A 14,596-nucleotide genomic window follows, 5' to 3' on the forward strand; every position below is an offset into this window, starting at 1 on the left:
GCTTTATTCAAACCTGTTATTTCCATATTTTGAGAAAATAGTTTGGAAACAAAATGTAGCCAAAAAGGTTCAAAATAATAGCCGGAATCGCCAAACAGTTAACAGATTTTAACAGTCGTTAAAAATTCATTTTGGATGAACCGAATTCATTTGTTAAAAATTTCTGTTAGAATTAACGACTGTTAGAACAGTTAACGACTCGACGTCAAGGCCCATAAGAGACACGGGTAAAAGTTTCGAGCAGTTGAATAAACGACTGTTAATTTGTATCGCGTACGCTCGTGACGATCGTTTATTTAACTACGTGTCAGACCCAGTCGTTAAAATTAACAAATGAATTTATTGATTATTTTCTATCCAATACAACAAATAAATGGGACGAAACGGCTATGCAAACGACATTTTCGTTAAACTTAGTTTAAAAATGTGCTTTATGTTAGAATTCTGAGGAATGTGTAAATGTAATTATAATTACAATTACTTATGCGTATAAAAAAAATTATGCGTATAATCATCTATCGCCCTAACGACCCCTTAGAGTTATGCCGACCATTTCTGGCTTACTAAAATTACTTTACAACGTAGCCGTATAGTCAGTCCATGCTACGAAGGGTCCGGTCCAGCTGGGATTTGATACCCGATCCTGTGATACCCGGGCTGCCCCATGCACCGGGCTGGCTGCAGTCATATGCAAACCAGTGAACCATGGTGTCGAAAGAGGTGAATTTCATAGCCTTTCTGCAGCATGGAATTTGTCCCTTCTGCACCTCTATATCGTTGTCTTTTCAGACAAATGATTAGGAGCGACTATTTCCGAAAAATACGATATAACAAGAGAGCGTAAGATTGAAATAATTTTTATTATTTTTCGCACCCATATTTCATGCTTGTACGATCCATGCGGATCCTTCATGCGCATTAGCAGTCTCGGCTGCCACGAAGAGTGGTAAAATATTCATATTCACTTTATTGTACGCAGCTTGTAACAGGCGCACTCACTTTGTTGACAAATAAAATAACACATAGTGGAAGTTGGGACAAGTGTGCCACATAGGTAAGTGATCCACAAAGCATTTTTGCAGTTAAAAGTTAGGACACGCTTAAGGTGGCACACTTGCCCCATTTCCACTATATTCATATTTGACAGTTCCAAATCTACTCGACGTAAACGATCGCTTCACAGTTAACGACTATCAGTTCATCTGTTCGCGATACAAATGGCATGCAGTTTTTAACGACTTTTGTTAAATTCTAACGACTGTTACATTTTAACGACTTTCTTTCGCGATCCCGGCTAATAATAGCTATTCCGTTTTACGTGTGGCTAAAAAAGAAAACTGAAAACTATGACAGAAAAAAAGCTGAATCAAACGAAATCTCCGAATGGAATTGAAACTCTAGAGGTCATTTAATCACATTTTTTTTTAATCACCTTATTCAAACTACTTTAACGTTGACTATGTTTATTACAAAATTGTAAATGATTTTAAAATAATTCTACCAAAAAAAACTAAATTTAAATAATTTAAATAATTATAAATGATTTTTTAAATAATGTTTTTTTTTAATTATTTAGATTATTTGCCCATTTATTTAACTCATCTTGCTAAAATACTTATTTCAGCGAGGCTGCTTTTTGCTGCATGTGGTTGTGGCGCCAGTCTTACACAACATAACCGAATATCAAAACCCATCCACACCTAAATTCCCATATGCGGAACTGACTATCCTGCTACGGGTAAAAAAAAGATAACGAAAACTAGAAATGGTAGACCAAGACCTCTTGAGCTTGTAAGTGTCACAAAAGAAAAAAGGAAAACGTAGATTTTATCAAAACGATTGCAAAAAGCAAGTGTATTAGTGGTATTAGTGGTTTCCCCAATGATAAGCCAATGACATCATTTCTTTGTATATGATTTTATATTAGTAGATTTTACTTTCACAATATAAACATTTTTAAATGTAATGTTTATTTTTAGTTCTACACAAATTTATTTTCTAGATTCCTATTTTCATGTCCTATTATTGTGTGAAATTCATTGAAGAAGATTAAAGGATAGGAGCAATCCCTTGTAAACAAAAGCTTCTAATGATTAGTTCGTTAAAAATTACAAAATTTGCTACGTTTAGCCAGCTAATTATCAAGCAAAGGTGAGTTAATACCGACAACATTACATCCCATGATAGTTTTCCACCATTTCTAACCGTGTGCCAATTGAGTAACGTTCCCTTAACGATGTGTTTCATTAGCCACACCAGCTAAACATAACTTTCACCTAAAACATATTAAACGTCCTCAAACTTTTTCCACTGGCAAAAATTGTACAGCATCTATAACAAAACACGAAACGAAACGCTGTTTCCAATCATTTACGGTGGAAAAGTGAACGACCTTATTACCCATGAACACATAGTACATAGTACTTTGGTAGAAATGAAACTTGTGACCCTTCTCAACAACGGGACGCGTTATTTTGTAGTTCCGATGACCGTTTTCCTTCAAATGAGGAACGTCCCAAGTGAGCATCCGTAGGGAAAATGAACCACACCGGGATGAAAGCGGGTGAGAGCAAGCGTCCTTACAATCTTTATGCCATAAATCAAACCAAACGTTGGGAGAAAAAGGGACACAAAACGGGTTGCACAAATGTTTCCCGCATTTCTCCGTGTGTGACGCATTAGGCCCGTGCATAATTTCATCCCACAACGATTAGCTTCACAGTTTAGGGTGTTTTTTAATCAATTTTTAGTCAATTTCAGCAAACGAAAAAAAAACATTATTTTTCACGCAGCGGGATAAAAGTATGGGCCACGCGGTGATATATAAATCATCCATTCCCGTCCATAGTATGATTTTATTTTGAAATTAAAAATAAAATTCAAACAAACGCAGTGCACATCCAAATATTTCAATTCAGCTTATTTATTATTTCTACCACAGCGTATATAACTCATGGCCACCCGACGCAAGACGAACCGTCGATGGTTCTTCAAACACGATGTATCAAACATTCAATGCAACGTCCGCTTCCTGATTGGCATGGCACAAATTTCAACAGTCGACGGCCAGAAGCAAATCCTCACCAGATGTGTGCACCGAAATGCTCACATCCCGCATGTAGCACACGCACACACACACACACACATGTACATCCCCGTTATCCTTGCGTGGGACGCAATGGCGTGTGCTCATCGTTAGCAAATCCTAATTCCTAGAAACGGGCGCAACCGAAACGAATTTTCTCCGGACCTCCAGTTTTCCCATTCCACTCCGCAAGCGGAAAGGTTTTGTACGCAACTTTCCTTCCCTTGGTCGTCCTGCACCGGGACGAGGGTGGATGCATGACAGCGCGTTTTCCAATCTTTGTGCGGTCGTTGTCCTTTTTGGTCCAAGGCACCCTCTCTTTGTGTATCTCGTGCACCGTCCGCACCACGGTAGGGGTTTACGCACACACCAAAAACACACTCTGTTCATTCCATTTTGGGACGGGCACGCGGAACACTGCACCCGTGTGTTGCTGCTTGCTTTTGGTGCTTTCGGTGCGGATGTGGTGTTGGGCGCAAATCGAAACAAGGCTGACCGGAATTTTGCCAAAGCTCGGGATCGGGAGAGGAAAACCGGCCTCGTTTTCCATTGGGAAACTTCGTATGAATGATAGTAGTCAGGTGGTGGTTTTGCCGCTGTGGAAAAGGGACAGTGAGCGTATGCGTAAGCCTAACGCGAAAGCAATCGTACTGGCGTATGGCGCAACTCTCTGGGCCAGGTCTACGTGCGATGGACGAGACCTTCCAAATCGACAGGTTGAAAAGATATACGACCGATGGGTTTGAGATGCATAAAAGTGGCATTATTTTTTTCCAAGATTGTTCATAATGTTGTTTTCTCTGTTATTTTAATGTGCAATTTATGGTATGTGAAGGGAAAATTTTTGTTTATGTCCTAATTAACCAACCTTTAAAAATAATAAATTTCGATATGTTGTAGCATAAACAGTATAAAAAATGCGTAACGATTTAATATCTTTCAATTCAATTCAACAACAGTATAACATTATAGCAATTAGAGAATGGCACAAACGAATATCGAATACACCGCAGTTGATAATGAAACACCAAATAATTTAACTAATTGGAAAAATTTTATATAGAATCGCTTGGAATTGATATGGAACGTCATATAGAATATAGAATAATATTTCTTACAGACATAAGGGTGGTATTTATAATTTAAACTTTCATGGTAGTTTTAACGTCACTTTATTTTAAATAAAATTTTACTAAATATAATATATAAATATATGAAAACAAATTTTAAAAAATATTAAGATAAATAATAAAATTGTTTATATAGTGTCATAAAAACAAAACAGTTTTGCACAATGCTAGTATAAATCAACAAATCATTTTATAAAAGCATGAATAACATAGAGAGAAAAAAACGAAACTAAAACTAACAATTGCACATACCAAACATACCTAAAGCGTATTTTTCAATAGCCATTTCATCTGCAATGTTTTCAAACTGTGATCAAAGCAAGAGCAAAAAATTATACTCAAAAAAAACAACAAACAAAAAAATATAATATTTTTGAAATCACTAAATAGACAACAAAAAAACGCGACATAAAACTCAAAAGGTTCGAAAGAGCGCGCATTTTAAATTTTCCAATTTTCCCCACCACAATATCGAAAGCGCGACGTCCGGGACTGGTGTGTGTGTGTTTTTAATAAACATTTTAAAAATATTATTGCCTGACCAGCAGTAGCAGCAGCAGCAGCACCGGTTACGGGACAGGGAACCTCGCAACAATGCATGCATATATTTTTTGAAAAAAAACCCTCACACACAACATCAACCAGACTCGACGCATATCCTTGCAAACAGGAATACGGGAAATTGCGTGGTGTGCGTAAGCCACCTTCATCCCCCATCTTCATCGGGGGTTTTGTCCGCACATATCATACACATAGACGGGCATCGAGCATAACAACAGCAGCAGAAGAAGGACAAAAAAATACACACAGCAGATGCATGAATCCAGGCATCCAGGGCCAGCGACTAGTAGCCGCCCCATGTGTCCCCGGATCGCTGCTGCCTTCCTGCAAGGACAAAGTTTAATAAAAATTCTATCACACAAGCGTATTTGTGTGTGTGGCCCATCGCAAAAAGGGAACCGGCCGGTCGAAATGGTGGCCGAAGGGAAAAGGGTGTATTTTTTCTCGCTGGTTGTTGTTGTTGTTTTTTTTCTTCCCTCCCGTGGCCAAAAAGGATTGCCAGCATATCCAACGCACAAACCGGGTTGTTATTTTTTCTCGCTCAACCTCCTCCCGTTAGATGTGTGTGTTTTTTGTTGTGTCGTTGTCGTTTTTACTTTCTCCCGGGGTTTTTTTTTTTTGGTCTTTTTTGCATGAAAATCTCAACGAGCTGCGGGTTGCGTAAGGAAGCACACACGGCGACAATTTGGTGCACGTTTTCCCGTGCCAGGCCATGTGCACAGGAGTATGTGCACATACTCACACATTCGGACCATGCCAAAAGCAGCAGTAGCATCAGCAGCATCCTCCTGTCGCCTTTGTTGACGCGCTTTGAACGCACACGAAACGGCCTGGTTTGTGCAACGGGGTTCGTCGTCGTTCGTACGCTTCGTTGCGTTTGCCTGAAGCCGTCCATCGCGGGCCGGACGAATCGGCCAGGTGAAAATGGCAGAATTGCCGGGAATTCATCAAAGCTTAACCGGGATGGCCAAGGCAAAATCCTACCATCGTTACAGCGAATTGATCAATCACAATGCGAAACATTGCCCCGGGTGGGGGTGGGCCGGGGTGCTTGGTTGGACGTATTGTATGTGAAGCGAAGAGCGAAACAATTGTAAACCCCCATCATGGAGCAGTAAATTAAAATATGATGAAATTACATTCAACACATCGAACAGTGTGGTGCTGCAATAAGTGAAAATATGTATTTCGAATTAAATATCCGTTCCACAACGGGTGAGCCTATGAAAGATTCGTTTTATAGTTAGTTATAATTTGTACAATAATTTATTTAAAATACATATAAATATTTAAAAAAAATCAATTAAACAAAAATTGAAAATTAGATTACACAATTTATTCAAAAAGTTGTAGTAAAGTTTAAGGAAAACCCAAAGGTGACCAATGCGAAACATCATAGATATATTTAAATATTAAAATATTAAAAAAAACTACAAATATAATCGATACTTAAAGCAAAAGTTCAATACATGTAAGTGGTTCAATTAAAATATTCAAAGGTTATTAATTATACTTCAAATTATTAACAGAAGTAATTTTATTAGTTTTTGAAAATAAACGTAAAAATGGAGTACAGAAAAATAATAAAAAGAACGATTGAAATAATACAGTTCGTGATGCAAATCGATTTTTTGTTTATTTTTGTACTAATTAAGGTTGTTCAGAAAACAAATAGATCGACTGATCACTAGAGTTTTACAAAACTAGATTGAAGAAAATAGACTTATTGAGTTATTGAAAACTATCTTCAAAACAGTTATGACACATTTTAAGCGAATAGGTCATAATTCTCTCGGCTATGCCCTGAGCAGGTCAAGAAGAAAAATGCTCTCTACAATTGTACAATTGTACATCTTTTGGCTATTATTTCGTCAATTTTTATACACAGATGATATACGGACTGGCCGTTTTTTGCGAATAAAATAGATATATACACACTTCGAAAGGTATGTTTTCAGTCCAAAAATTAAAAAAAAACTTTCATCTAATGAAGAATGTTCAGAAGCTACACAGAGCAATGCCATCAAATAAGAATTTACGGAGCAAAAACTTTTGTCAACAGGTACAGGGAAACACACATGATAAGCTGCGGAGAGCCCACTTTTGGAAATCGCGCAAGCGAATATGAAAGTAGGGAAGGTTGATACGGAAACACCCAATATGTTAGCAAATCGCCCAATATAGATACGAAATCGCGTGCAATTGATATAAAATGTCAGATTGGCGAGGCGGATTGAATGCTGGGTATATACTTGTCGGTTCGAGAGTTGAAAAATGTAAACAAATATTTTAAAAATATTTTTTAATTATATTACGTAGTTTGTGGTACGGTGGCGGTGGCCGGCGTACCTTTCCGAGATCGTTCTTTAAGCGTGCGCATGCTGACATTAAATCCAACTTCGCGCGCCACGCCATAAAATTGTGTGGCGTACATTTACCGATCCTCGATGGTCGTCGGTGCGTTACGCCGCTCCGGTATTAGCTTCACCATCTTCAAGGGGTAGTTGAAGCCTTTTATTTCCCTCGCTATGGTGGTAGTGGAAACTCGCACACTGTGTTCCTGCAACAATTTTTGTGCGAGTGATTTTAGCGTCACCGTACAATCGTCATTGATCCAGCATTGAATATCGCTTATGGCTTGCTGCGATAATATTTTCTGCCCATTGCCACCACGTTTCTTGGCTTCGACCTGAAATGCTGTTTGGTATTTTTTGACAATACCGTAAACTGTTGTTAGTTTTATATTCAGTATTTGGCTAATGGCAGCACGAGTTGCTCCATTTTCATACGCCGTTACCACGCGCTCTCTATCTTCGTTGCTCGTAGTCTTTCGACGTCGAAGTGCCTGCACTGCCCCGTTTGCACTTTGAGGTAGTTCAGAGCTTTGGCTAGAGCTCATGTTTGCTTATATAAATGAAAAATTGCCGATTTTAGTTAAGTTAGTTTGTCTCAGTACTTTGCTCGATTGTAACCTACTTTACTCTTACACGGTACGTTCTTGAAGCAAAAATTCATCGGCAAAGAAATTACTCCTTTCGTACTCAAGCGCCTGCAAGACATGAAAAAGCACGGAAATTTTAAACTTTTACACTATTTTAAATGAACTATTGAACTATTTTAAACGTATACATACCTTCAGGGGCATGATTGTATACACCAAAAACTAACGTACGTTATGCTATTTTGTAAATATCCACAAAGCACACAAAATTTGCCAAAGATTAATCCGTAAAACTGTAGACGCTCCGCTTGTAGACCAATATGAAATATTTTCTATATCCCAACGAATTTTAGCCTTCTCAACAGAACAGTTTTGAACACGGGTGTATATAGGCACTGGTTTAAATCTCCAATTTGAATTTTAGCATGTTTTTGAAATGCAGTTTACAGTTAAGTTCGCAATTTCAGTTTGAGCGAGATAATATTATAATTATATTATTAAACAATAATTTTGATACGATTTTCGAATGCACCAACTACGTAATTTAATTAAAAATTATTGTTAAAATATTTGTTTACATTTTTCAACTCTTGAACCGACAAGTATATACCCAGCATTCAATCCGCCTCGCCAATCTGACATTTTATATCAATTGCACGCGATTTCGTATCTATATTGGGCGATTTGCTAACATATTGGGTGTTTCAGTATCAACCTTCCCTACTTTCATATTCGCTTACGCGATTTCCAAAAGTGGGCTCTCCGCAGCTTATCATGTGTGTTTCCCTGTAAAACTTGTCTTGTCTCCTTTTGCCATGCAGTTTATCGGAAAATGAGTGCCAAATTAGCTATAAAGTCAATCCTCGTTTAAATAATTTAATCAATTAATAATCAATTAAAGGATTAAAAGTTTAATAAACCGAAACACAACCCAAATCCCAAACAAACAAAGTATATTAAATTTTTTAATTCACCCTACAAAATTAGCAAGTTATGCATGTTTGTATAATGGTTATTTGTTGTTTTAAACATCGATCAATATTTAGAAATAGCATTTCCAGAGCTTGGGCGGATGGAGTATGTGACCTAAACGGTAACAAGTCTAGTAAGCCAGAAATGGCCGGTCTTAGAGATCGTTAACCCAAAAAGAAGAAGATGAGAAGATCCCATTCATCGTAAAAAATGATGTTTTTTAAATTTATGAGAGGAAACAACTCTGATATTTCGAATACCTTCAAGGAATGTTTTCTATTGATTGAGGATTTGTTTTGTCTTCTGCTGCAGAATTTTGCATTGACATCAGTTACCCCATAAGATCTTTACGAAGCTCTACGATGTTATTGTTTTCAATTCTCGTTCTTAAACTACAGACTTAAAGTCTCATGTTTTTTAATGGTTGTTCGAACAATATAATTTTCCCCCTTAAATATATTTTTTTCCTAATTGTCAACATTAAGATTATTTGATAGCTAAGAGCTGTTACAGTCGCATGAATATGTACTCTAAATATAAACAAAAATTGATTGGTACATCGTGCGCTTTACAGACGAAACAAATCAATCGACAAACTTTCCAAAATTGAAAGAAAACATTTTCCCGGGTGTTCATTATCAATGCGACACATTGTATGGCGATATCGTCAGCACTTGGAGCAATTTCCCAAATGTAAACGATTTTAACCTTCCTTCTGAAGTAGCTCTGCCTGACTGAAGTAGCAGGAGCGAAAAATAATCGTTCCTACCAATACGTCCATCAGAGTGGGTAACAACGAATAGCTCCACCGGCGTTGGTTCGCGAAATACACAGGATAATGCACCGCAAATCCTTCCATTATAATTTTGTTTTTTTGTTCCATGATTTTATCCCTTCAATATTAACTCACGTACATACACACACACACACGTGCAACGGTAAACGAACACAATGAAAAACTCGCCGAAAACATGATTCAAATGTTTGGCGACGTCCCGCGACAGAACCAGTAGGGGGAAACATAACCGTAACAACTGCACGGAATGATCCTGTTTCTATTATTTTGATTGCTGAACAGTGAATAGAATGAAAAGAAGACGAAAATGAAAAAAAAACCTCGAGCATCCATTAGCCGTACCCAGCCCGGTTCTTGCTTTTCTCCCTGCTTTCGGCTACCCTTGGGCAAACCACTTTGCCACTAGGCAAACGTGGTCCCCGTCCGTACGTTTGGCATCCGAGGGTTGGTTGTACGCAACCCTCCGGAAATGGTAGGATACGGCACGGGGACGATTGCATGTACACGCACACACACACACAGAGAAACAGACTAGCATCCTCGAAATGTGATGCAAGGGAGAAGAAGCAGTAAAGAATCCATATCCTGAACCTAGCCCAGGCCGTCCTTCATTTACCTGCACCATTTTTAAAAATGTTTCCTCGCGCGGTTCGCTTGCGTTGATGGTTTGATAGGACTCAAGATTGCTCGTCCTTTCTTCTCACGATGGACCTTCTTCTCGGTGCGGTATGCAGTGCTGGCAGGATGGGAAAACAGGACGCTCCTCTTTGTGGCACTCTGCTCCTATAGCTGCTTCCTCAGCCCCGTTCGTTCGTTCCTTGGATTGCAAACGTTGACACACACTGCTGTTTGCTGTTAGCAGGTTAGCTTCGCAGCGAATGGGGGTTCCCTTTCTGTTGACTTTCAACAAACGCGTTACCAAGGCAAACGTGCAACGTAACCGGGCTGCGCCTACTGCATTCGGGGTTTGCCTGAAAGTGTTTTGTTTATTTTGTATCGGAAACACTAGTCTTCTTGAGTATTCTTGTATATACGGCCAGCACAAAACCGAAATCAGACTTCACAACACACACAATTTTGAGCAGGATTCCTAAAAGATGCACTCTACGACATTACTGTCAGCATGATTCGGATAACACACTAATCGCAGGAAAGAAAGCAAACAAATCAAAACAAAACACCTAACTTAACGCCGTAGGACACCGGTTACCTTCATCCGTTAAAATATTTTACCAAATGGTTCAACTTTACACGTTCATACACACACGGAAGTACTTTGAAGTGGAAGTTTGATACCACCAAACAAATAATACACCGAGTGATTTAGTTGCATATTTTGCATGCTAACAAACGGAAGCAAAACGACCGGGAATAACTAATAACACAGCAGCCACTCATCAATGTTTAATGTTTTGTACCACAAAACATCCAAACGGCAGTACGACAGCAACAGTCCGCACGGTACAGATAACAAACCCCGGTTTGGCACACGTCAACCTTCAACTTCGACTGCGCTGCGATTGATTCCGTACGACGGTGGTCGCGACCGATGAAAAGGATATTCCGTCGTTTTCCCAATCGAATGCAGCGCGACGACACACACTAGGGGAAAGCCCTAACAAAAAAAAGGACACGGTTCGGGCAGGATTGTACGCTGCGCACTACTACATACGCAAACCCCAAACGGTGTACATGAAACAGCATCGCACACCGTGCTATTTCGCTCCCTTTCGCAGGGATAAGCCGTGATTTTTTTCCACGGTTGCGTTTCGTCCTTTGAGTAGCACGCGTGTGTATGCATACACTACGCATACAGTGACATCGGTGCGTATACAGGTAGATTCACACACGCATGTGAATGTTGAAATGCAGCGAATCGGGTGAAATGGAACACGGTTTTTTGTTTTTCGTTGGTAATCCCGTTGCCGAGGAAATCGTGTAGCTAAAAATTGTGAACCAGCACAAAGATTAGAAAATAACACATAAATCAACCGAATTACTTGCTTGGCACTACGAGACACTATGAAAATAAATTTCCAGTTCGTAACCACTAGTACCGGTAGCACTAATCGAAGAAACAAAAGAAAATGGTTTGAGCCAAAGTAACCGCAACAGAAAACAAACAAATACACGTGCTATACTATTCTGACAGCAATGATCGGTTCGTATCAAGGTTAGTAGACATCGTGTGGCAAAATGTACACAATAATGGTGGTCTCATCTCTCGGACAATATATGTTTTTATTTGCTGTCTTCACTTTCGTTTCAATGCATTGCACAATCTGCTGCAAAATTTAATTTTTAATTAGCGTTAAACAAGGGTTTTTTTAATAAAAAGATCAATTAATAATTTTATTTGAAAATTACAAAAAAAACCGCTCTGGGTACACTTACCTCGGTTACAAATGTCAAACAATTCATAAACATAAACAATCAGATGTACAACCGGCCGAAAAAATCGAATCAATTTCAGCAAACGCCTCGCAAAAGTGCATCTATAAGCTCAATCTTTCAGCTAAAAAATCTCACCATGGACGACGAAGAGTACGAGCGCTTTGAAATCACCGATTACGATCTGGACAATGAGTTTAACCCAAATCGGGGACGTCGGCGACCTACCAAACATCAGCAGATTTACGGCATATGGGCTGATGATGATTCAGAAAACGATGGCGAAGAAGGCACTTCCACTGGTGGGGGTCGGCGTAGAGGTCGTCCGGTGGGTAAGAAACCAAAAGACTATTCAGCCCCGATTGGATTCATTGCCGGTGGTATACAGCAGTCGGGCAAAAAACCTGACCCGGCCAAGGAACGCAAAGCTTCCGACGAGGACGATGAAGGCGAAGAGGATGACGATCGACCACGGTTCGGTTCCAAAGTTGCGGCAAACGCTAGCAATACATCGTCCGAGTCGGAGGACGATAAACCACCGGTGCATGATATGCGTTCGATGGCTGGTTTCCGGACGTTTAGTAGCGGCCCACCGATAGCGACCAAGGGTGGCAAAAACGTTGGCAATTGGGAGCAGCATACGCGTGGCATCGGTGCAAAGCTGCTGCTACAGATGGGCTATCAACCGGGCAAAGGTTTGGGTAAAGAATTGCAGGGCATATCGGCTCCGATAGAGGCTCATCTTCGGAAGGGCCGTGGTGCTATCGGTGCGTACGGACCGGAGAAAAAAACTGTCGTTGCGGATGCAAAACAAAAACAAAAGCTGGAAGATACAAAGGCACTGCCGGCTGGTGGCAAGGAAGAAGACAGTGGTCAGTGGCGTAAGGATGGTAAGCAGGGAAAATCGCGTTACTTTTACAAATCTGTCGAGGACGTTATTGAGAAGGGTAAGAAATCCACTACGGCAACATATGCACCGTTCGATAAGAGTGCGGCCAAGCTCAGCCAGGTAACGGTAATCGATATGACGGGACCGGAAAAGCGTGTCCTCAGCGGATATCATGCTCTCGGGCAGGCCAAGGTGATTGAAGAGGAACTGTACGAACCGACGCTAATGGGTACTAAAACAAGTGCCAAAGAGACGACCCACTTTGTTCTTCCCGAGCTAATGCACAACCTTAATCTGATGGTGGAGTACTGTGAGCAGGATATAATTGCCATCGATAAGCAAAAGTGTGAGGCTAAAGATCGCGAAGAGCAGCTATTGCACGAGAAGCAAAATTTAATCCGCATAAGCGAACTAGAGAAGGATTATCTGCACACGCTGGATGGAACACTTGAGTTGGTTCGGGCGTTGGTCGAACCGGTTGGCGGGACGATTGAGCTGGAGGAATGTGAACGAATCTTTGTCCGCTTGTACGCGGACTATCCTGCCGATTGTAAAGAGTTCGGTCTGTCGGACCTTGCTGCAGGTGTAATTGCTCCACTGATTGCTACACGGCTCAAGGAATGGACACCGTTCACGGATCCGACACGTCATTTGGATGTGTTTAAACGCTGGAAGTCCATCCTGGCGTCAGCCAACACGGACAGCAACAACAGCAACAGTCTGCTCGATCCTTATTCGGCCGTAGTATGGACCGGCGTAGTTCCCAGCATTCGAGCTGCAGCAAACGAATGGAATCCCCGTGTCCATCAACCGATGATTGCGTTGCTGGACGCGTGGGCACCACTTTTACCTGCTTGGATACTGGACAACGTACTCGAACAGATCGTGCTGGTAAAGCTATCTGCAGCAGTCATCGAATGGGACCCACTGACCGATACCGTTCCGATACACTGCTGGATCCACCCGTGGACGGAACTGCTCGGACCGAAAATGGAGGGTAACGTTTATCCGGCGATTCGTGAAAAGTTAGCCCGTGCACTGAAGGCTTGGCATCCGGAAGATCGTTCCGCCAGGGCTATGTTAACACCGTGGAAGGGCGTTTTTGCCGAGGAAGATCTGCAAGTTTTCCTTGCTAAAAACATCATACCCAAGCTGGAACTAAGGCTTACCGAACTGATCATTAATCCGCTGCAGCAAGATTTGGAAATATTCAACCAGGTGTGGGAATGGAACGAACTCATCTCACCGCTCCAAATGGCCACCATCCTCGATAAGTACTTCTTCCCCAAGTGGCTCCAAACGTTAGTCATCTGGTTAAATCAATCGCCTAACTTTGATCAAGTATCGCGCTGGTACCAGGGCTGGAAGGCACAGTTTACGGACGATGTCGTGCGCCATCCAAACATTAAGGAATGTTTCCGCAAAGCGCTGGAACTAATGCAGCGCTCGATTGGTATGGGAACGGGAGGTGCATCGAATTCACCGCCCGCGATGGAACCGATACCGCCACCACCGAAACCTCCCATTCCGATGGACATTTCGGAGCAGCCAACGCTTGAGTTTAAGGAACTCGTTTCGCAGAAGTGTGCCGAACGGGGTATCATTTTCGCACCGATGCCAGGACGCCGCGAGCTAGGCAAGCAGGTGTACCGTGTTGGGAAACTGTTTTGCTACATCGATCGATCCGTGTGCATCATCAGCCCGGATGGGGGTGTTAGCTGGACGCCCATATCTTTATCTGCCCTTCTGGAACGAGCTGTCAGTGGCTGAAGTGAGCTGTTCTTTGTGGTAGATTAAAAATGATAAAATAAAATAGAATTCAAGTCTTAAA

The 14,596-nt window shown here is 40.9% G+C and overlaps 2 protein-coding genes across 3 annotated transcripts in view; one reads left to right on the forward strand and one right to left on the reverse strand.

Annotated features, from left to right (window-relative positions):
* The window catches only part of LOC125762002 (neuroguidin), a 42,071-nt gene extending 30,443 nt beyond the window's left edge, over nucleotides 1-11,628 (reverse strand). Inside the window, exons 1-2 of one of the 2 annotated variants that reach the window (XM_049423655.1) lie at nucleotides 11,486-11,628; nucleotides 10,102-10,625 (exon numbers count right to left, since the gene is read on the reverse strand). In XM_049423655.1, coding sequence (XP_049279612.1) covers nucleotides 10,102-10,110 — 9 coding nt within the window. In that variant the 5' untranslated portion in view covers nucleotides 10,111-10,625; nucleotides 11,486-11,628. The remainder of the gene's footprint in view (nucleotides 1-10,101; nucleotides 10,626-11,485) is intronic. The other variant, XM_049423656.1, reaches the window with a different exon arrangement.
* A 224-nt stretch (nucleotides 11,629-11,852) lies between these two features.
* Nucleotides 11,853-14,596, forward strand: LOC125761985 (septin-interacting protein 1). The gene has a single exon (XM_049423626.1). The coding sequence runs from the start codon at nucleotides 11,923-11,925 to the stop codon at nucleotides 14,533-14,535; it is 2,613 nt and encodes an 870-aa protein (XP_049279583.1). The 5' UTR covers nucleotides 11,853-11,922; the 3' UTR covers nucleotides 14,536-14,596.

This window comes from Anopheles funestus, chromosome 2RL (genome assembly GCF_943734845.2).
Source record: "Anopheles funestus chromosome 2RL, idAnoFuneDA-416_04, whole genome shotgun sequence".
Lineage (NCBI taxonomy): Eukaryota > Metazoa > Arthropoda > Insecta > Diptera > Culicidae > Anopheles > Anopheles funestus.